Here is a 21,783-nt window from a genome sequence, read left to right on the forward strand (position 1 = left end):
TATATATATATATATATATATATATATACACCCCTCAGTTAGAGTGTGTTACAAGTATGATTCCTGCTGTCAAAATGGAGAACTTAAAAAAAAAAAAAAAAAAGATTATTAATGATTGAATGTCCCGAATGGAGTTTTAACCATTTATTTTAGGGTTGTACTGAAAAAATAGTACAAGAAAAGACAACATTTATGTACGTTTATTTAATTATGAGTTAACATTTTACAAAATCACTTTTTTTAATATTACTTCATTTTTAAGTGTACTTTTTTTTTTTGAACTCAGACCCCCCCCCACCCCTTAAATAATATTAACTATATTCCTGACAACACACCAATTTCCTTGTACTGTTACTATTACTGCTCGATTGATAGCCAATGTAAAGGTATAACAATATCATGTTAAGTTCTTGTCTTTCTTCACTTATAGGTATGGCGGTGGATCTTTTTCCTTTTCCAACCTCATCAATGGAGTCACCAAACGGTTTTCCAGTGATTTTGAACTTAAACAGGTTAAATTTTCTAGATTATCTAACAACTTGTAGCAGTCATTTTACCAGTTGTCAGTCACCATTCCTTCCTGGAGACGTTTAGCCACAACTTGATATCTCTCATCAACCCTGTAATAATAATGATGAAGGAGTTCTGTTCGTGTCACACACATATTCAAATGTTCACGTCTGGCGCCCGTGCGTGCGGCGCCCGCGCGCTCGGCATAAAGGCAGGCGTAAATTCATCATTGTGTCAGCGCAAGTCTAGTCTAGTGTGTTTGGATTCGTGTTGCGCCACTCCGGGCGCTCTGGTGGCCTCGCCGCTGACTCATCTGAGAACTTAGTAACAGATAGTAGGTTGCGCTTGGCGGAAAAACAGGCGCATTTTCATTTTAGGGCCCCCTGGCGCATTTCTCACATTTGGTTACAAAAAACAGACAAGATTTTACACTCCGGAAAAGTGGGTCTAACTTGTGGCACATTTTGGTGTATTTGATTAAGGCTGATGTTGACAATTATCGGCGCTCTGCGGAGATGTGTGGCTGATGTGGGACCATCCCTGTTGGTCGTTGCAAAAATAAATTCATTGAGTCGATTATAATTATTACCATTTTACAAATATTTTTATCGTGCCGTCACTAATTCATCTCTTTCGGTGGCAAACAAGCAGTCCTGTGAATTAATGTTATTTTGCCCAAGATAATTTCAAACGCATGATCATCTTTTCTAATAATAATGAATACTTTCTTTGCCATTGCAGCTAAAGCAGTTCAAAGCAAATAATGCAGAGGTTGGTTTTGGCTCTGGGACCCTGGCTGTGGATCAGTCCATCGAGAGAACCATCGCCAACATGAAGTGGATAGCAGACAACAAGAAGAGTGTCCTAAGTTGGTTCAAAGCTGAAGCTAAACTGTTATGATGCCTTCACTTGCCACCGAATAAAAAAAAGTCTCTTGTTTAACAAATTCTTTTTTTTTTTTTTTTATGTTGATCCTTTCTGCTTGACAGAGTAAGCATATTTTTTTGTATTTTTCCCCTTGAAAATATAATCTTAAAAATGAAAGATTTGTTTTGACTTTTTTGCCAGTCAAAAGGAAGATTCCTCTGGCAAATGAATCAATAGATAATTCGACATTTTCATTCGAAAGGACAACTTTTGCGAAACATGTATTTTTGTATTTTCAGAATTGCATTATTCTATTACGTGGTTTGAATTAACAGACAAAGAAACAAACAAATGTACTTTCTGTAAAGTTTTGTCACTCAAAAATAATTTTGAGACAAGTGCTTGGAATAACAATTTGCATACTGTAATTGCCTTATTTATTTTTCTAGCATTTATCATGTACTAAAGCTTTATTGGTTTTGTCAAAGGTGACTCCATCAACATTCTTTAATAAATGTGTCAATGTTCATTCATTTTGTCGCTGATTACTTGTTTTCATACTGAATACTTCATAAGTACATAAGTACATATTTCATGTGAAACGAACCAAGAAATGTACCAGTTTATGTGTATATGTTGATTGTTTTTTGTGTTTTTTTTTTTTTTTTTATAATCGATTTTGCTTCGGTTGAAGATTGCCTCAACTTTCAACTCATTTGAAGGAACTTTAATTATAGGTTTTGTTGCGTTGGACAAAGTTTCAAGTTGTCATTTGACAGCCATTTACTGTGCAACATGAAAAATGCTTGACGATACTAAATGTGATAGTACTATTTAAGTGGGCTCTTCCACTGGATGCGCATATTTAATGTTAGTATTTAACCCCCCCCCCACCCCCCCAATTATATACACAGTAATAATGTAGACCAAGTGTTAGATCCTCCTTCACTTTAGCTGTTACAACCTTACTGTAACAAGGCCTACGTATGTTTTATAATTGTTGGAGATGATAAAACACTGGTGTGGACAACGGGTTTCTCTTTGGACCAGTAAGGGGACACTAGATTCGATTCACGGGAGCCAATGATGTCAACGTTGAGGGGGTAGCATGGGCAAAGAAACAAGACAACAGTTGTAAAAACAAGTAATTTTTATATCAAATGTAAATACATGACAACAAAATTATTGTCACAGAAAACACAGTGAAAAGTAAATATATAAATACAACTTAGTCTCAACCTCTTAGTTGACCTTTCCTTAAAGTAAAATAATTGGTGATCACCTTTCTCAACGCCGGTGTGAGGTTTTTTTTTTTGGTTTTCTTTCAATCTGAATTAAATAACTAAACACAAAATGTTCTCGTCAACTCGTGTCTTACAAAATAAATCCCTATAAACATTACCAACACTAATCAGTCAAAAAAAAAAAAACAGTTTATCAAATGTAATATATATTCTTTTGGTTGGCTCGCCACCACCACTGTACCCCTTCTCTCTTTCTCCTGAAACACGTCTTTACAACAGCAGTAGAATGCGTCTGCTCGCGTTCAGGCCCCATCAGAAAGAGAGCGAGATAGACTGTCTAACAAGCCCTTGACGTCCAGAAGGTGAAAAACGGCACCTCTCATTTGCTGACACCCCACTAGTATTCTGTGCCCTGATTCGCTAGGGCCACGGCAATATTCAGTTCTGTTTAAATAAAAGACCATTTTAACGACGCCACTCTTTCAGTCAATTGTATTTATATTTTTTAACTTCTGAATGAAACCTATGATCTTTCAGTTTGTTATGTCTACTCCCCATTGCCTCATGCCATAATCCGGGTTACATTACTATCGTATATTGGTTTGAATTTGGGAAACGTTTCCAAAACGACAAAGGTTAATATCTTGGACATTGAAACACTGCTCATGTTTATTTGAAACCAGTTTACGATAAGGATGACGAAAGATTGAGTTATGATCATTGCGATGAAGGAAACACATCTTTGTGTTTTATGAAGCCGTGGGAACATGCACTGGACATTAAAAAAGAGAACATTGTAAACTCCTGTTATCACTCCCTCGAGCCAGTGGTGATCAGCTGCTTATGTCACTTCTCTGTCCGAATACCTCATCCGTTGTCTTGCAATAGTGAGAGAACCGAATTAAGAAGGAACAAGGGAGTAAAATTTGGGGAGTGCTGACACTCGTGTTTGTCATTTCGGAGTTGAAGCCTTGGAAAGTAAGCGTGCTTTGGCTATAATAGCCTTTTGTGTTAATGTCATTGGGACTGAACATCAGGAGGAATAGTTTTTTTTTTGGTTTGGTCCTTTTGGCCTTTGAACATCCCGTTTGTGTTGTTTTATAGGCGATGGAGAAAAGACGTCGGGTCAGCAAGTTGTGTATTCTGTGTGTGCTCTTAACCCTTGCCTCGGTTGCGACAATTGTCACGCTTTGGACTATTGCCCTGACACGAGGTGATGAAGGTGATGATGTTGCTGCTCCTTGGGACAGGTACGTAACAGTTTAGTGATGCTGACGGGGGCATTTTTATCTGACTTGGTCTTTAATCCTCATATGTGGTTCCTGTAAAAACAAAAACAATATCAGGTTTTGAACATTTTAAATGAGAGAACACCCTGCACCGTTTGACAGCATCAACCAAGCTCCTAATATCCCAACTGACAATTTTTATATTGGGCGCCACAGTGGTCGACTGGTTAGCAGGTTAGAAAATGAGAGTGAGGAAAAAAACCCTCTTACTGCCTATATTTTCCTTAAAGCTGTATGTGTGTGTGTGTGTGTGTGTGTGTGTGTGTGTGTGTGTGTGTGTGTGTGTGTTATCCCTGTGTGTGTGTGTGTGTGTGTGTGTGTTATCCCCTCAGGTACCGACTCCCCACTTCACTGATCCCTCTCTCTTACAACATTACCCTGTGGCCTCATCTAAGCCCTGACCCCGACTCTGGTCTCTACCTCTTCACGGGTGAGTCACAGCATTCAGTCCGACGACTGTATCATAGGAAACACTGGGACACTCTGCACAATATACGCACTATGCAAAAATCAGGATATGCTCGTTTTTACGCAAAAACGGAGCTGCGCTGTCTGAAAATTTAAAGCCCAAATTGTAATCTTGTTGACCAAAGTTCACGAAAATGTTTGCTGTATAGTATCCTCTTTTCTCCCATTAGGTACTTCTATTATGGCGTTTGAGTGTGCAACAGAAACCGATCTGATCCTGATCCACTCTTACAGGCTCAACTACACTTTGCTGCAGAACAAACACATTGCTCTGCTTCTTGCTTCAGGTGCATTCAACATACACACCGACAAATACTCACAGAGAGGGATTACTGTACACCACGTGTGTTCTATTTTGCAGCTCAAGAAACGCTATAATAACCCTTTCATGCACTCTGTAACCTGATAACATGATAAGCTGTCCACTGTAGTAAACTGCTGTCCCTGAAAGGGTTAATCATGATTGTTTTTACCATTTATGCAAAGTTAAACATGTCTGGAAAACCATTGATATAAGCCGAATGTCATTTGGTGATCAGTCCAGGCTTGGATGCAAGCGCGCATACTGTAGTTCACTTTTAGATGTGTATTTTCATGCAGGCGATGGTTTTGTTCCAAGTATTACGGCCACCTGGTTGCAGCCAAAGCAACAGTATCTGGTGGTGCAGCTAAATGGCGTTTTAACTCAAGGAGAGACATACCTTCTGTACACCGAGTTCACTGGAGAGCTGGCTGATGACTTAGCTGGCCTTTACAGAAGTGAATATGAGGAGGATGGAGTCAGAAGGTAAGCTGTATTGTATATTTCAGTGCAGTCTTTGCATATCAGTTTTGCACGAGGTAATTCCAGGCGCTTCGAATGACGATGACTTGTTCACAGGATTGTCGCTAGCTCTCAAATGCATCCAACTCACGCAAGAAAAACCTTTCCTTGTTTTGATGAACCAGCGATGAAAGCCGTTTTCAATATGACTCTCATCCACTCTCCTGGAACTACAGCCCTGTCCAATGGCGATAAAACAGGTCAGTTTGAACTGCACTATTCATTCCTATTGTAGATAGGCCCTCTGCTTCTTTTGTTTTAGCCTTGAATACATTTAAACATTTGAAATCTTCTCTTCAAATCTTTTCTTTGTAGTATAACCACGTCCCCGAATGTTATTGACCGAGTAAGGTTGGGAAAAAATGTGATGTGTCAATTAAAATCATCATAATTCAGGAGTTCTGGCTCCGACCCTCCTGTGTGGAGTTTGCATGTTCTCCCCGTGCCTGCGTGGGTTTTCTCCGGGTTTCCTCGCACACTCCAAAAACATGCGTGGCAGGTTGTTGGGACGCTTGAAATTGTCCCTAGGTGTGAGTTTGACCGTGGATGGTTGTACGTCAATGTGTGCTCTGCGATTGGCTGGCAACCAGTTCAGGGTGTCCCCCGCCTACTGCCCGAAGACAGCTGGGATAGTCCCCAGCACCCCTTGCGACCCTTGTGAGGAGAAGCAGATCAGAAAATGGATGGATGGATAATCCAGGAGCATAACATTTTTCTTCATGAAGAAAAATGCACTTTTGCGATTTCAAGGAACCGCGCACCACAACTAAGTATGATAGTTTTTGCATGCCGTGGGTGGAGGATGAAATACAAGAACTGGCTGCTAGGATGACGTTGACTCCCTTCCCAGTCATCTGCAACGAATTTGTCTCCCATTGATTTTCAATATTTGTGGAACAATCATTTGTGTTTGCGTTTTTTTCAGATGCAGTCAACACAACTATTGATGGCATCGCTGTGACAAGGACCACATTTGAGCCAACTAAGAAAATGTCAACATATCTGTTGGCCATTGTGATTTCAGACTACACACACCTCACTGATACACAAGGCGACATCTTGGTAATATTTGATTTGTGGCAATTTATTTTTGTATATTGTAATACGTTCTCCTACAAATACGCTTAGCATTTGTGTCACCAGGCTTGAGACCCTCATATTAATATAGAGATATACATGCCCATTTTAATCACATTGTAATCACATTGTACATGCTGACTCGAATTGCTGTATAATTCCACACACTTAAAATGTGAATGTCAAAGTACTTGTGTTATTTTCTTCTCTTTTGAAAACTTACATTAAGAACTGATGATGTGCAATCAAAACATGTGTGTTTTCAGTTACGCATCTGGGCTCGGAAGAAGGCCCTGGAGCAAGGACAAGGAAGCTATGCGCGTAGTGTGACGAGACCCGTATTGGAATTTCTTCAATTCTATTCCAACATCTCCTATCCTCTCAGGAAGTTGGGTGGGCCTCATTCATAATTACGATTTCCCCCTGATATTTACACTCATATTCAAGAAAAATAATTCTGGAGTGACTCAATTGTGGAAGGTTGTTCAACTGCCAGTGATTCTCAAACACAACAGCAAAATGCTCTTTGATACATGCTTGTCTGTGCTTTGTTTGTGAAAACGTTCGAGGCTGCCTCTAAAGGCCGTCCAATCAATACTTTTTCTCCTGTTCTCTCATCTCATAGATCAAATCGCTCTGCCAGACTTCTATTATGGGGCGATGGAGAATTGGGGTTTGGTGACATACAGAGAAAACAAACTGCTCTACAGCCCCTTGACCTCCTCCAGTCGAAATAAACAGAGCACAGCCACCATCATCGCTCATGAACTAGCGCACATGGTCTGCTGATGATTTCATTCTCGTATTTAAAAGGAGTCCTTCAGCTGAGTGATTCACAAAATATGGTGCTGCGTGATGTCATTCTCTCATGCAGTGGTTTGGTAACCTGGTGACCCTGCGGTGGTGGAATGAGGTGTGGCTCAATGAGGGCTTTGCTTCTTATGTGTCTTATCTGGCAGCTGACTATTTTCAGCCAACTTGGGGCATGGTGAGGACCTCATTTCGTTCTTTATATTTTCAATATTTCTCCATATATGCAGCTAAGCAGTTTCTCTTCTTTTCTTGGCAATACGTTTTCAAATTTTTTTCTTCTGATGGTTGTTCAAGATGTTCCAGTCCCACTTGTCCAATGATGCTAATGTTACTCTTTGGAGTGGTGTGCAGACAGTTTTGTTTTGTTTTGTTTGCCTACATACGTAAATCTCCAGAAACTGACTCAAGATATCACTGTTTCTTTGTTCTAGAAAGATCAGTTTGTGCTCCAAAAAACCCACAGAGCATTTGCAGTCGATGCCTTGACCTCCTCTCATCCTTTGTCTTCGAATGAAGACAGTATTTTACTGCCTGAGCAGATCAGTCAGCAGTTTGATACCATCTCATACAGCAAGGTTTAACACATGCATGCATAACTCAAACACCCAACCACATCCACACACACTGGTTTCCATGTGGGTCGGGGACCGATTATTTATCATTTCTTGGGAATGGTAATGAGGCTGGGCCGTACACCGCTGCAATGGCTGCGGTGCAGTCAGGTTGTCTGGTGGAAGTCTGATCGGGGGAGAATGTCCCCGGTCAGGTGCATGCAACACATGGGGCTCGTCTCTTTCATAATTGCCTCTGGCCCTTCCCGGTTGTCTGCCCTCAGGGTGTGACGATGGCAATGTGTGGTGGCACCGGAGCCTTGTCTCGGTCAGCTTCAGTTGCTAAAATAAGAATACGGTATCATTAATTTCTCTGAATATAACTTTTATTGACTTTAGTTTCACATTATTCTCAGAACATTTTGCTTTTCCTGGCCAGATGTGGACTTTAACATTTTTTCAGTCTCTTGCTTTAGACCAGGGGTGTCAAACTCATTTCACATGGTGGGCCACATATGGCCTCGGTAGATGTCAAGTGGGCCGGACCATTAAAATGATACAATACTTTGCTATAAATAACCAAAACAATATGTCTTTCCTTTGTTTTGGTATAAAGAAGCACAAGAACATTAGGAAAATGTTGAAATTTAATGAACATATCTTTTACAAAACATTTCATGAAGCACCTTACATTTCCTTCGACAAATGTGCAATTTACTTTTATCATTCACATATATGCATTGCAACTGATCCCACTGATTGTACAAACTTTAACAAGTAATTGGTATTGAAAAATATAGTAATGCACTTTAAGATTAAACAAGATTCATAAAGAAAGCAAGTTTTAAAGCATTTACACATGCATATAAAATCTAAATGTAATCCCTGCCTACACCTTACAAACTAAGGAGAGTGCTATTAAATGTGTAAATGTGAGAGTGCTATTGATAGCGTCTGCTGTCATGGGTCTGTCTCAGTGACAGACTGAGGCTGCTGTTGTCTTCTTCTCTGATCAAAACAGTGTCCCCTTGCGGATACTCAATGAATTGCACCTGATTAAAAATATTAATTCTGTGTCTTTAATGCATTTTTTTCACTTTTACATTATCCTGCGGGCCTGATTGAACCTACTTGCGGGCCGGTTCCGGCCCGCGGGCCGTATGTTTGACACCCCTGCTTTACATAATCATCTCGCGGGCCGGATTAAACTCCTTTGCGGGCCGGATCCGGCCCGCGGGCCGTATGTTTGACACCCCTGCTTTAGACGTTTCTCATGCTTTGCAAGTGGTGATTAAACCACAGGTGGGCATTCCGTCACTGGGACGGAAGGGTCCGACCATCTGTCCCAGATGGACGCCCATTTCGGGGACGGAGGATGTGAAGTTTTTTTAAACGACGGACAAAGCAAGGATGGTAGTGGATTTTCATCCATCCCCATAATCGTCCCTAACCGGGTCAAGTACCAACAGATTCCCGTTTCATAAACGACTGACAGAAACACGCCCAGCCTGTTTTGCGTGTGTCATCCACCACTACTTCAGAGTGGACTGAATTTGAAATATCACGACGCGCCGCTTGTCTCGTGCGTGTTCACCGTGTTTGCTTCAAGTGGACAAGACGAGGAGTGTACTCGTCCTCCGTCCAAAAAAGTTTACACATCTCCTGTGAGTCTGGTTGACCGACGGTGGTTGTGTTCACAGCTAAATGCTATCTTGACACTTAAACAGTTGTAAACAATTCAATCGAGCCGGTGAAGAAAGCTGGCTGTGTTGTAGGCCTCTCCGTCCCCTCCCACACCATATGTGCGTGTATGTTGGGGTTTTTTTCGGCTCCATCTAATTATTCATGCGCATGTACGTACCGTATTGGCTCAAATATGAGCCGGTGTTTTTTGCATTGAAATAACACTGAAAAAGTGGGGGTCGTCTTATATTCGGGGTCTAGACATTATTCCCATTCACGACGCTAGATGGCGCCAGATATCATTGAAGTGAATGCTGAACTTGACTCCCCAGGCCAAAGTGAACCCCTGTCACGAAGAATAAAAATAAAAATAGCAGTAGCACGAAGAAGACAAATAAAAAATAACGGTAAGAAAGAAAAGAGAAGAAAATAATAGAAGAGATAACAGAAAATGGAGAAACGTAGTGACAATCTAGAGAAAAGTGGGTCAAAGATCGGCCAGGTTAACCGGCAGCTGAGGAGTAGTTATGATATAATTTACATTTCAAAAACCAGAAGCCATTCATTTATGAATGGGATTTCACTTTAGTTTACATATTTAAATGTTCCGATATTAAGATTCGAATGAGGCAAAATAACAGTTTTTTTCCTCTCAAATATATTGTTAGAATTATTTTCTGTACAAAAATTAATTTGGTGTTCAAAAAGTCTTTTTTCAAACTTGAGTCTTGAAAAAGAGGGGGTCGTCTTATCATCAGGGCCGTCTTATATTCGGGCCAATACGGTACATTTTCAACGACGCGAGGCAGCCAAAAAGTTCTCTTCAACCTACTCAGGTGAAATGGGCTCAGGACAAAAATTGCCTGGGAACGCTTCAAACGCACCACTGGTCACCCAACCGCACGTACTGCATTAGAACGCGCTGGCAGACCACAGTGAGGCGTGGGTGGACTTATTTATTCATTGCAACACTGGAGATTTTTTTTTCCAGGGCAGTCCTCCGGCCAAAGAGGACTGCCCTGGCCAGTACCAGCTTTGAAAAGCTTGAGTGAAGGGGAACATGTCCCTATTTGGGTACTCCATCTACCTTACTTTGAGGAGGAGAAGCAGCAGGGGGCTGAACATGGAGAAAAAAAAGGAATCAAATATTTTTTTGCATGTCAAGTTGTTCACGCTGTTCATAATTTATCGTTTTTGTGAGTAAAGTGATCCATACTGTTTCACAATTGAGTGCTAGCCTGTTGTCCGCTTTTTTTTTTTTTTTTTTTAACTGCCGGTATTAAAATAGTCATGACTCAAATGGGGATTTTTTTGTGTGTGTGTGTGTGGGGGGGGGGGGGTAAGAACAGAGGCGCTTTAAAAGGACAATGACGGACAGGGTTGATGTACCATTATTTTATGAATAAGGACAGGGGGAAAATAACGGAAGGACGCCCAGGTTGTGGACTGAAGATGGAACGGCAAAATAGTGTTAAGTGCCCATCGATGGATTAAACGACGAATGCTTTTTCACTGTCTGTGAATGACAGGGCCGCCACACCCTAAGCGATACGGCGGAACTCCACCTCACACTAATGCGGTGTGTGGGGTTTTGCCTCAAGATTTCATAAGTGGCTGAGACTCAGTCCCTGGTTTTGAGGCAATTCAATATTTTAATTGCAGTTCCACAATGTGGCAACATCACAAATTATAGACAGAATGCACAGGAGGATTCACACAGGGGAACTATCCATTTCTGTGTTTTAGCAAATGAGACACAGCCGCCCACTGCCAAATCGTAAAAATAAACAACATACACAATTTACATATATTGTGCTTTACACCAATATTTTCTCTGAGGGAGTTTTGTGTTGCCTGACTGCTATTATACCCTGTTCCATTGATTGTGCAAATGATGTTTTATTCCAGCTTTTCTGATATAGTCTTCGATGCAAATGACAGTCAAAATAATTTTCAAGTCATAGACCACCAGAGTATTAATCTAATGTTTTTGAGGAAAACTCCCAACGATAACAGTATTTTTTTCCCCTCAAAAAAATATATCTGAAATGAATTGTTTCAAACTATGCACAACTGAGTTTCAAAACATTTGATCGATTGTCAAGAACTGAAAATTGGGATTTGTTCAATTTACAATTTGGAGGAAAGATATCTGAACTGGTCACGTTATGTTTTAATATATGACCACTTTTTTCACAAACTCTCTCTCTCTCTCTCTCTCTCTCTCTCTCTCTCTCTCTCTCTCTCTCTCTCTCTCTCTCTCTCTCTCTCTCAAACCCCCGAGAATACATCTGGTCCCAAATCTGCTGATTTGAACTGAGCCAAACCCATTTTTCAGAGACAGGGTTGAATTTAGGAAACTTTTAGGTTTTCTCCCTTTTGTGTTCAGACCAGGTCTTTTTCACACATTGAAGGCAGGGACTTTTCAAGAGCCAATCGGCTGTCTTCCCCATGATTCTGGCCCAACACATGACTCCATTACCTTCTTGCGACCTTGCACCCTTGCTGGGACTTGGTGCCCCAAATTTTAAAGGATGCAAGAATTGTAAATTTGTTATGAAATAAGGGGTCTTCTGTTAAATTGTAACATGACCTGTTAAGATGTTTACTGGAAATACGTTTTTAGTTTGATATGAGCTCCTCAAGCTGAAAATTTTACAAATAACTCTTTCTTTACAATCTAGACCAGGGGTACGTACCTAATACGTCGATCGCGGACTGGTCCCAAGTTGATCGCAAGTGGTGTAGAAGAAAAACAAAAAAACATTTGTGTGTCTCTGCATGTTAGTGTTGCAGCTCCGAAAAAGGAGAGCAGTGGTGTTGGTTTTTAAAACGTATACTTTATTACCGGAAATGCTTTTCACAGTCTCAATAAATACAGGCACGTCTTTCTCCGTCTCCATGCCTTCTCTTTTGTCATTCGACTCGAGAGGCGTTCAAGGACCTCCTCTGAAAAACATAAATTAACGATTTTCTTCAATGACACAAAGAAAATCGAAAATAATCCACAGAAAATCAAGCTAAGAAATCACAAAATAAATTCTGGGGCGCGGGGGTGAACACACAACAAAGGAATAAATAACAAACAATTCTGAGACAGTCCAGTCTCCTACATTAGTAATATATTTTTTATTTTAATACACACTGCACCCTAATCATCCTATCAGTCTCACTTTCACAAAAAGTATTGTAAAAATAAAATATAATAAAGCAGGTCATCTACGGTGAGGCGTGACTTGCGTCACCGAAAGTTGTTAGCACTCAGCAGTCTGCAATGGCAGGTTGTGATCAGAGCTGTTGCGCTATATCTTTTGTCATGATCAGTATTCTCAGTCAGAGTTTGTTTCATGTACAATTCACCGAGGGTACGGGCAAAGAATGGGAATCTGGAAGGCCGAGAGAAGCATTTTAAAACGGTACGCGTGAGCTACAATAGTTAAGAGGCTGCAAAAGTGCGTCGCATGCTTCCGCGTCACGCTGGTGCTCTTCTTGGCACGCGTGTGTAAAGTGCGTACTTATGCGCGCGTGCGCGGTAACGGGTCGATCGCGGGAGGTTGGTTGATCGAAAAGTAGATCTTCGGTCATAAAAGTTTGGGCACCACTGATCTTGACGATGTTGGGAACAGGCTGTTGAACATGATATTTTGGAGCAGTGCCTTTTATTTTATTATATGTATTAGACTGTTATCATTGGGAACTTTGTTCAAAAACATCTGAACCATAATGTAATGCGTGATCACGTGAACAGTAGGTTAATGGATGACTGCCATTTTCATTGACTATTTACTTTGTAGGAACATGTGAGCACAATATCATTTGCATAATCACTTGATCGGAAACTGTATTGTGTTAATGATTTTTGCTGTTGCTTTCTGGTCCCTCAGGGTGCAGCAGTTTTGAGAATGTTGTCTGGTTTCCTGTCAGAGCCTGTCTTTGTCCAAGGACTCAATGTATGCAGTCTTGTTGAAACACTTTTTTATTCATTCGTTTTGCTTCAACAATTTTATTGATAAATCATAATTAGCAATATTGTCCACAACCCACAAACTAATTGCAAATCTAATGCAGCATCATCTGCTTGTCCTTTTTTTCCAGAAATATTTGAACCACTTTGCCTACAGTAACACAATAGGAAATGACCTCTGGGACAATTTACAAACGGTAATGAGTTTACATTCATTTTATTACAGAGATTTGATTAAATCTGCTGCTGCTTATTCGTCACCGGAGATGAAAATATCATTCAAATCTCAGGTCTTCAACTAAAAGTTGATGTCAACACGCACAAGTGAATGTATGGATTGTATTAGAAATAGTGTGAAATGCATGAAAAATTACACACACAATTACAAAACTTTTAATGTGTGACTTTGTTAAAGCACCTGTAACTCTATCATATGACGAGGTGAATGCAAACAAATATATTGATGGAGAACTGATTCTTAAAAAGTCTGATAAATACTTAGGGCTCTGGTTTCATGCCCGACGTAAATCCGGCGTGGCATGTTTGTGTGTCAGACAGGAATGGTTGTCTCTGTGTAGCTCCAGTTAAGCCCATTTTATTTTAATGAGAATATCAATAATAGTTTGCTCGATCAACAATGGTTCGTACAATGGTTTTGAGCAGTATTTCATAGGGATATGCGAGCACATTACAGGGGGTACAGGGAAACGTAATTTATTTCCACGATGATATTTAAATAGTCCTTCCATAAGCCGATCAATAAAATGTTATGGGTGCGCTACAGCTTGTTTCCATGGGGAGACAATAATGTGTAGCTCAGCCACGCTGATGAATAAAAAAAGTAAAGCTGCTTTGGTGGGCCTGAATAATATTCTTGTTAAGTATTGTGTTGCGTTCTACTTTCTGAAGGATGGAGTACTCATGGCCTGACAAAAGTGTACATAAGGCAGCAGAGGTTGGGAACCACTGATTGACAGGGTTTGATGCCCGCTGATCACATTTTTATGATTAAAATACATGTGACATCCACCACTCATGTTCGCAGAGCCCAGAAACTGCCTGCCTGTGCCCCAGTCAAATTCACCAAAGTTGCGTTAGACTGCCTGTAGTAGGATTTCAACATGGTACGAGCAAGTAGGCTGACTTTTTGCCACCGGGCCTTCGTCCAAAGGCACACTTTGTTAGGGCCAGAAGTCCAGCTTGGCGTAGACCGGTCTGCCAGATTGGAGCCTTGTGCCTGTATGAAAATCAGGGTGTGCTGGTTTTTGCCCTCTATCGCACGTGCGCTAAAATAGTATAACCTTAATGCAGCCTTTCTCAACAGGCTGTGGAAGCCAACAATCTGTATCTTCCTCATCGAGTTCATGACATCATGAATCGTTGGGTGCTCCAGATGGGCTTCCCTGTCGTTATTATAGATACTGCCACGGGAAAAGTGACTCAGAAGCATTTTTTGCTGGATGCTGAGTCCAAAGTCTCAGTGGAATCACCATATAAGTATGCATTCTTTTTAATAAATGAAATTTTACAAAGAGTATTTGATGCAAATTATTTTATGCTATCCAATTTGCTTTCATCATGAATTCGACAGCTACGAGTGGCTGATTCCAATTCAATGGATGAAGTCTGGCGAAGTCCAAAGACCTGTCTGGTGGCTGATGAAAAAAACAGGTATTGAACAAAAGGACTAATTTATAATATATATTAAAAATGCACAAACAGGGGCTTATAGGGTTGATGACATGCTCTTGTTACATAACACTTGACTTCACTTCATAGAACACAACCATAATTCTTCCATCCATTCTCTGTAGCCCTTGTTCTCATTGGGCGGCTGACTTATGGCGAGAGGCTGGGTAAGGCCTGGACCGCTCACTCATAGAGACAAAGAACCAGTCACACTAATTCACACTATTTTTGTGCCCAGAACAAGTCTAGCACAATGTGTGTGGGCAAGGGTGGAGTTTTCTTTCTGTTGTTATATATACATACCTATACCCATGTACATGGGTGTAGGTACAAAATGGCATTCGCGCCATTGTGGCGATGAACACACAGCCTACTCACTGGACCATACCATTGTTTGCATTGCCGGCAGTAAGTGGAGGCTGAGCCGAAAGACGAAGCTTTCGATTTACTAGTCAATCAATGTTCCTATCATCACCTCTATGGTCACACGCTGTCGGTCATGACTGAAAGAAGGAGATCCCGGATATTAGCGGCTGAAAAGTTACCTCTGCAGTCCCGGCTCTCCCTTCGAGATGAGGGTGAAAAGGCCAGTCATCCGGGACGGACTCAGATGAGGTGGCTCAGGCATCTGGGTAGGATGCCTCCAAGATGCCTTCCTGGTGAGGTGTTTCAGGCACGTCCCACCGGCAGGAGGCCCGGGGGATGACCCAGGAGATGCTGGAGAGACTATTGTCTCCTGGCTGGCCTGGGAAGGACAAAGGAGCCTTTGGGAAGAGTTGGAAGAAGTGGCTGGGGAGAGGAAAGTCTCGGCTCCCCTACTAAAGCTGTTGCGTTCTCATTAGAAAATGGATGGATGGATGGAAACGAGTGGCATGGTGAACGATTGGGTAGCATTTCCGCCTCACATTATCGTGATCTCGGATTCTATTCCGGACTCCCACTTTCCTGTGTAGGCTTTGGATGTTCTCCCCATGCCTGCGTGCGGTTTCTCCAGTTTCCTCCCACATTCCAAAAACATGCATGGAAGGTTAATGGAATGCTCTAAATTGTTCCTAGGTATGATTCGTACCGCAAAAGTTTGTATGTGTGTGCCCTGCAATTGGCTGTCAACTATTTCAGGGTGTACCCCTCCACCTGCCCGAAGACTGCTGCGATAGGCTCTAGTATGCTTGGAACCCTCATGAGGATAAGTGGCTTGGATAATGGATGAATGGAAACAGACACGCTAAAGTCTTTGCAGAAGATTGAAGCACAAAGTATGCTTATCAAAAATTACAATCCTACCTTCATGGGTGGATGATGTCATGTTGGGTCAGTGCATCACAAATCACCACTTGGAGGCTGCCTTCCACATAGATCGTTTGTGTGCTTGTCTCCCACGCATACCTGTACTGCGACCCAGGGGGGTTGTTTTATTAAACAAAGATGATGAGAACAATAATAATCCGCTAGCATGCCCAACATGACGCAGCACGGTCTTCCAAATTCCCAAACATGGTAACCTAGACTTGCCCAGGGATGAAAATGACAATGGTTTGAAGTCAGATTTTACCTTGCGTGCATGTGTGCTTGTCTACATGGAATCCTACCAGTCAATTTAGAGTGTTCAATAACCTATATGACGTTTTGTTAAAACGAAAGGAAGAAAGTACAGGTTTATTGTGATAAGGCGGAGAAAAAAAAACTTTACGGTCGGCATTTTTTTCAAACAACCCTCTACATTTTTGTGTAGAGGGTTTACATAGGTGCAAACTTGCGATATTGACGTTGAGCGCTTGCGTCGTTTGCCCTGTCGTCTGTCAACAAGGTGCAAACTCGCAATATTGACGTTGAGCGCTTGCGTCGTTTGCCCTGTCGTCTGTCAACAACATTGAATCATGGCAATGGCCGCGATCTCCGGCGACAGTTTAAACCGCGTTTTCTGTGTTACAGTCGCATGCTTGCACCGTAATGTTAAGAAAATAGCATCCATTGATGTATCGAAAACATTTTTGGGATGGCGGCTGGGGCGTTGCGGGGGTAGGGGACGGTGTCGGGCGCAGGGTTGGTCGGTGCGCGTCGCGCGGCCGGCCAGTCCCGCCCATCTCCCCCACCCCCGGTCAGGCGCCCGTCGGCGTTCCCCGACCGCCCACCCCGCGCCTCCGCGCACTCGTCGACGCACCGTCCGCCTAGTCTACGCAACTCTAGTCCAGGCCGGGCCGCGGCCGGCGGCGGGGACCTCTCCTTGTTTTATGTTTTATGTTTATTTTGTTTTAATTTTTGATGGAAAAAAAAAAGATTTAGAAAAAAAACTTTGTCCGACCTGCCGACCCTACGCTGAAATTTCATGTTACCGGAAACACACTATCTTTTTTGTTTGGCCTAAGCGACACTAGTTGTCTGGAAGTGAAATTCAAACCTAAAACCTCATATCTCTGGTTGATTGACTGGTCTACATTGAAGGGGAAATGAAATCTCTTAATTTGTAACTGTAAAGGATTTTTTTTTTTTTTAACATCACACCTGGAACTTTTCTGACAAAGCTGGCAAATCATGTACCGTGCTGTATATCCTCCTGGCCTACATTGAAGGGGAAATTAAATCTCTTAGTTTGTAACTGTAAAGAAGGATTTTTTTTTTTTTTTTTTTTTTTTAAACATCACACCTGGAACTTTTCTGACAAAGCTGGCAAATCATGTACCGTGCTGTATATCCTCTCTTGCCTTGCCTCTTTTAGATGTAAACTTGGAGATGAGGAGTGGCGGCTTGTGGATTCTTGCTAATATCAACGTCACAGGTTATTATCGGGTAAATTATGATCCAGGAAACTGGGAAAGACTTCTGGCTCAGCTTATCAGAGATCATCAGGTACAGTATACTCTGATTTCAATACTTAGCCATTATTATGTGGTTCTGTCTTACTTTTTCGTGGAATAAATAGAATTGCTATCATGTTGTATATGCGAACATTAAAATGTCTTGCACAGGTTATACCGCTAACAAACAGAGCCCAGCTTGTGGATGATGCCTTCAATCTGGCCAGGTAGAACATTCAAGTGTGTCTATGATTTTCTTCTCCATTTCAACCTGTTACAGGTAATTTGTTGTTACACATGACAACACTAAGTGGACTATTTCCTTTACTTCTATTCAGTTTACCAATGAAAATTAAGCATAACATTCACTTTTTCCCAGCAAACCAAAAGACAGAAACCAAAATTATGCCAAAACGTCATCCAAAAACAGCAACTCTGAATAGGGGAAAAAGCCGCAAAGAAGATTCATTATTTTTCAACAAGGTTTTAAATTAAATAGCCGATAAACAAGTCACATTGAAGCATTTGTGTTTACTTTGCAGAGCTCAGCTCGTCTCTGCCTCGCTTGCTCTGAGAACCACATCTTATTTATATGCTGAGACTGAGTACATTCCTTGGCAGACCGCTTTGAATAACTTTCAGTATTATTCCCTTATGTTGGACCAAACTGAGGTCTATCATCCTATGCAGGTATGTAAATAGTAAATTTTAATCAAAAGTGAGACACATCATGTTTCTTCTACCTCGTAGCTTTGGAAAACAACATTTACAGAATGTACTTCACTCACTTCTCTGAAACACTTCCAGGAGTACATGAAGAAGTTAGTCACCCCTCTTTACCTGTATTTTAAAAACATGACATCAGACTGGATCCAGATTCCACAGAGACACACAGACCAGTGAGTATATCACGATAATTGGAGTGTATTGTGGCAGGAAAACGCACTTTCAAGAACAACACAAAAGATGGCAAGATATTTTTAGGTTGTACTGTGCTGAGGCTTTTGGACCATGTATTAAGTACGCATGGAGTACTTGGTGAGCCCATATCAATGCTGAGTCACTGACAGTACTGTTGATGTTTGACATTTGTTGGTTGCTGTGAGTTGCGGGAAATTGTTCAGCCATCAAGGTAGACAGCGTGTGTCAACTGTTCAAGAGCTTAAAAGTAAAAATCCAATGTGCATTAGTGATACGTGTCGCTTGCTTGATCGATATCATTCAGTGGTTCTTAGAGGCGAACCGTGTAAAATGATGTTCATTTAAGGAAAGATACTATACATTTTCTCACAGTTCAAAACCGTTCCCAGAATTCTTCCAAACATGTACAGTATGTGCCATGCTTTTGTCAAATCAAAATCAAATATATGCTGCTTAACAGAATTCACTAGTCTTGCATTAGCTGACGCTAATCTATGTATCCCCCCCAAAAATTCAGTGCCACTCTGCTGACCTTTTGGCTTTGAAATGACAGTGTTTCAGACAGCAGTAGTCATGGTGATGTGATGAGGAGATAACACTGAATGATTTTTCAGAAATAACTTTAAAAACTATTGCAATCCAAGCCACCCTCAGGGAGGATGGACAGAGGGTATTCCAAGGCACACACAATAAATGGACCAATGACAGATCACGCTAATGGCCATACTGTTTATGTGCTGCAGGTACAATCAGGTGAATGCCATCCAAATGGCCTGCAGGACTGGAATAACACATTGCCAAAAGTTGACCAGCACCTGGTTCAAGCAATGGATGGACAACCCTCACCATAACTTGTGTGTATGTGTGTGATACATGATATTCCATTTTTTTGGAACATATGACCATCGTGTATTTCTCTTGACAGAATCCATCCACACCTGCGGGATGCAGTATACTGCAGCGCCATAGCGTCTGGTAACAAGGAAGAGTGGGAGTTTGGCTGGGCCCAGTTCAAGAACACGTCTGTCGCCAGCGAGGCAAATCAGCTCATGTCTGCCCTTGCCTGTACCGGCAACACACAATTGCTGAAGAGGTGAGCGCATTCCACTCATTCACGCTTTGAATATAATGATCTGAATTGGAATCTATCTGTCTTCAATAGCTGTCATCCCTGATTTCACAGGTATCTCTCGTACACCTTAGAGCCATCTATGATACGCAGGCAGGACGCCGCTTTCGTAATTGGGGCTGTGGCCAGCAACAGTTTGGGTCAGGAATTAGCATGGAACTTTGTTAGGCTACAATGGGACTACATGTTCACTCAGTAAGTATTCTACAATTATGCATAATTCTGTGGTAAATGGATAGGAACGAATGGGTGTGAAATTTGTCTTATTTTCTTTTGCATTATTCTTTTATGACTGAATTTGATTTCGATTTGTCTTTTGTTCGTCATCTGGTTTCTGGTTTAACGTTACATTTGGACAGGTCATTTTAGTTTCCCGTTTTGTAATTTCATATTTATTTGTGCCATACAACTTCAACAGAGCAATGGTAAAATGAATCAGGAACAAACAGTGTTGGGGAACAAGTTCAAAATTTAATTCAAAAGCTTTTTTTTTTTTTATTGAATGAACGTATTCAATTCATCCATCCATTCATCCATTTTCAACACTGCTTATCCTTAACAGGGCCATGGGGAGTTGCTGGAGCTTATCCCAGCTGAATTAGGGCGGAAAGCAGACTACACCCTGAACTGGTCGCCGGTCAGTCACAGGGCACATACAAAGACAAACGACCATTCACACCCGCATTCACACCGTCACTGAGTGGGAACTGATCCCAGGCTGCCCGCACACAAGCCTTAGCGCTTATGATTGACATACAAGGCAACCAATCAGATGACAACTGAATCACTGCTCATGCGCAAACAACGGTGCTCAGCGCTAGACGCTAAGATAGTCAGCGAATTACCTCCGATTTTAAGGCAGGGGTGTCCAATACGTTAATCGCGATCGACCCGGAGCCAGCGGACTGGTCGAGCGCGAACGTTGGGAGCAGAAAATACGTGCGAAAAAAACTTTGCGTGTCTGTGTGTTTTGATTCCGTTCATGTCGGGTCGGTCGCGGGAGGTTCGTCGCTTCAAAAGTCGATCTTCGGTCAAATACGTAGCAAGCTGACCCAAGTAGTAAGTAACCACTGCAGCTTGTGTGTGTGTGTGTGTGTGTGTGTGTGTGTGTGTGTGTGTGTGTGTGTGTGTGTGTGTGTGATGTGGCTCTTTTCAGTAACACAGTAAAAAAATTGGCTCTTAGTCTCTGACTGGTTGGCCGCCCCTGCTCAAGGGAATATTTCTTGCAGCTGGCCTGAGAACGCTCATGACCATGATTAGTGGAATAAAGTGGAAACTGTTCCTGGTTAACATGTTCTTCTTTCTAGATATGGTATGGGCTCCTTCAATTTTGCCTCGATAATTGATGAAGTCACAGCAAGGTTTTCCACACCTGCCCACTTACAACAGGTCTGTCAATGTTAAGAATAGTTATGTGTTTTATGGATGTGTCTGAAATATTTTTCATGCCTCTTCTGGTAGCTGGAGGATTTTGTGAGCGAGCACCATGCTACTGGCTTTGGTTCAGCAACTCTGGCAGTGGAACAGGCCCTGGAGAGGACAAGAGCCAATATCAAATGGCTACAGCAGAACAAACAGGAGATCTTAGACTGGTTCACCAGCCAGACAGACCAGTGAAGTATCAGAAAGTAAATGTTCGTCACTTGCTTGTTAAAAAAATACTTCTGGGGCTGAGGAGGGAAATTAAAGTCTGGGATGGAATATTACAAGGTAACATATAGTCAATATAAAAAGTGTACGCCTTTGTTTAAATGACCAAAATAAATAATTGAACAATATTTTTTCCACCATTATTGTGACCAGTGGCATGTAGGTAGTGTCAGTTGTGCTTGGTGTGTGTGTGTGTGTGTGTGTAAATATATATATATATATTTTATATATTTACACACACACACACACACACACACACACACACACACACACACACACACACACACACAAAAAATATATATAGATTGAT

General features: G+C 41.6%; 2 protein-coding genes across 5 annotated transcripts in view; both read left to right on the forward strand.

Annotated features, from left to right (window-relative positions):
• The window catches only part of LOC109520763 (aminopeptidase N-like), a 21,009-nt gene extending 19,098 nt beyond the window's left edge, over positions 1–1,911 (forward strand). For both annotated transcript variants that reach the window (XM_019878233.1, XM_019878232.1), the window contains exons 20-21: positions 431–512; positions 1,252–1,911. In XM_019878233.1, coding sequence (XP_019733792.1) covers positions 431–512; positions 1,252–1,410 — 241 coding nt within the window. In that variant the 3' untranslated portion in view covers positions 1,411–1,911. The remainder of the gene's footprint in view (positions 1–430; positions 513–1,251) is intronic.
• A 1,503-nt stretch (positions 1,912–3,414) lies between these two features.
• Positions 3,415–21,611, forward strand: LOC109520765 (aminopeptidase N-like). Of its 3 annotated transcripts, XM_019878234.1 has the most exons (24): positions 3,421–3,599; positions 3,726–3,871; positions 4,243–4,340; positions 4,549–4,665; positions 4,979–5,165; positions 5,259–5,401; positions 6,127–6,263; positions 6,545–6,671; positions 6,904–7,058; positions 7,153–7,266; positions 7,523–7,666; positions 13,210–13,275; positions 13,421–13,486; positions 14,614–14,786; positions 14,881–14,960; positions 17,695–17,825; positions 17,945–18,000; positions 18,316–18,463; positions 18,581–18,672; positions 19,438–19,548; positions 19,620–19,787; positions 19,878–20,018; positions 21,131–21,212; positions 21,285–21,611. In XM_019878234.1, exons 2-24 carry the CDS (start codon positions 3,729–3,731, stop codon positions 21,438–21,440), a joined length of 2,835 nt encoding a protein of 944 aa, XP_019733793.1. In that variant the 5' UTR covers positions 3,421–3,599; positions 3,726–3,728; the 3' UTR covers positions 21,441–21,611. The 3 variants fall into 3 exon arrangements, with proteins under 3 accessions (XP_019733795.1, XP_019733793.1, XP_019733794.1); XM_019878235.1 differs by lacking the exon at positions 7,523–7,666; XM_019878236.1 differs by lacking the exons at positions 19,878–20,018; positions 21,131–21,212; positions 21,285–21,611 and having other exon boundaries at positions 3,415–3,599; positions 19,438–19,550; positions 19,620–19,710.
• Positions 21,612–21,783: the final 172 nt, after the last annotated feature.

Source organism: Hippocampus comes, unplaced genomic scaffold (assembly GCF_001891065.2).
Source record: "Hippocampus comes isolate QL1 unplaced genomic scaffold, H_comes_QL1_v1.1 scaffold37, whole genome shotgun sequence".
Classification (NCBI taxonomy): Eukaryota; Metazoa; Chordata; class Actinopteri; order Syngnathiformes; family Syngnathidae; genus Hippocampus; species Hippocampus comes.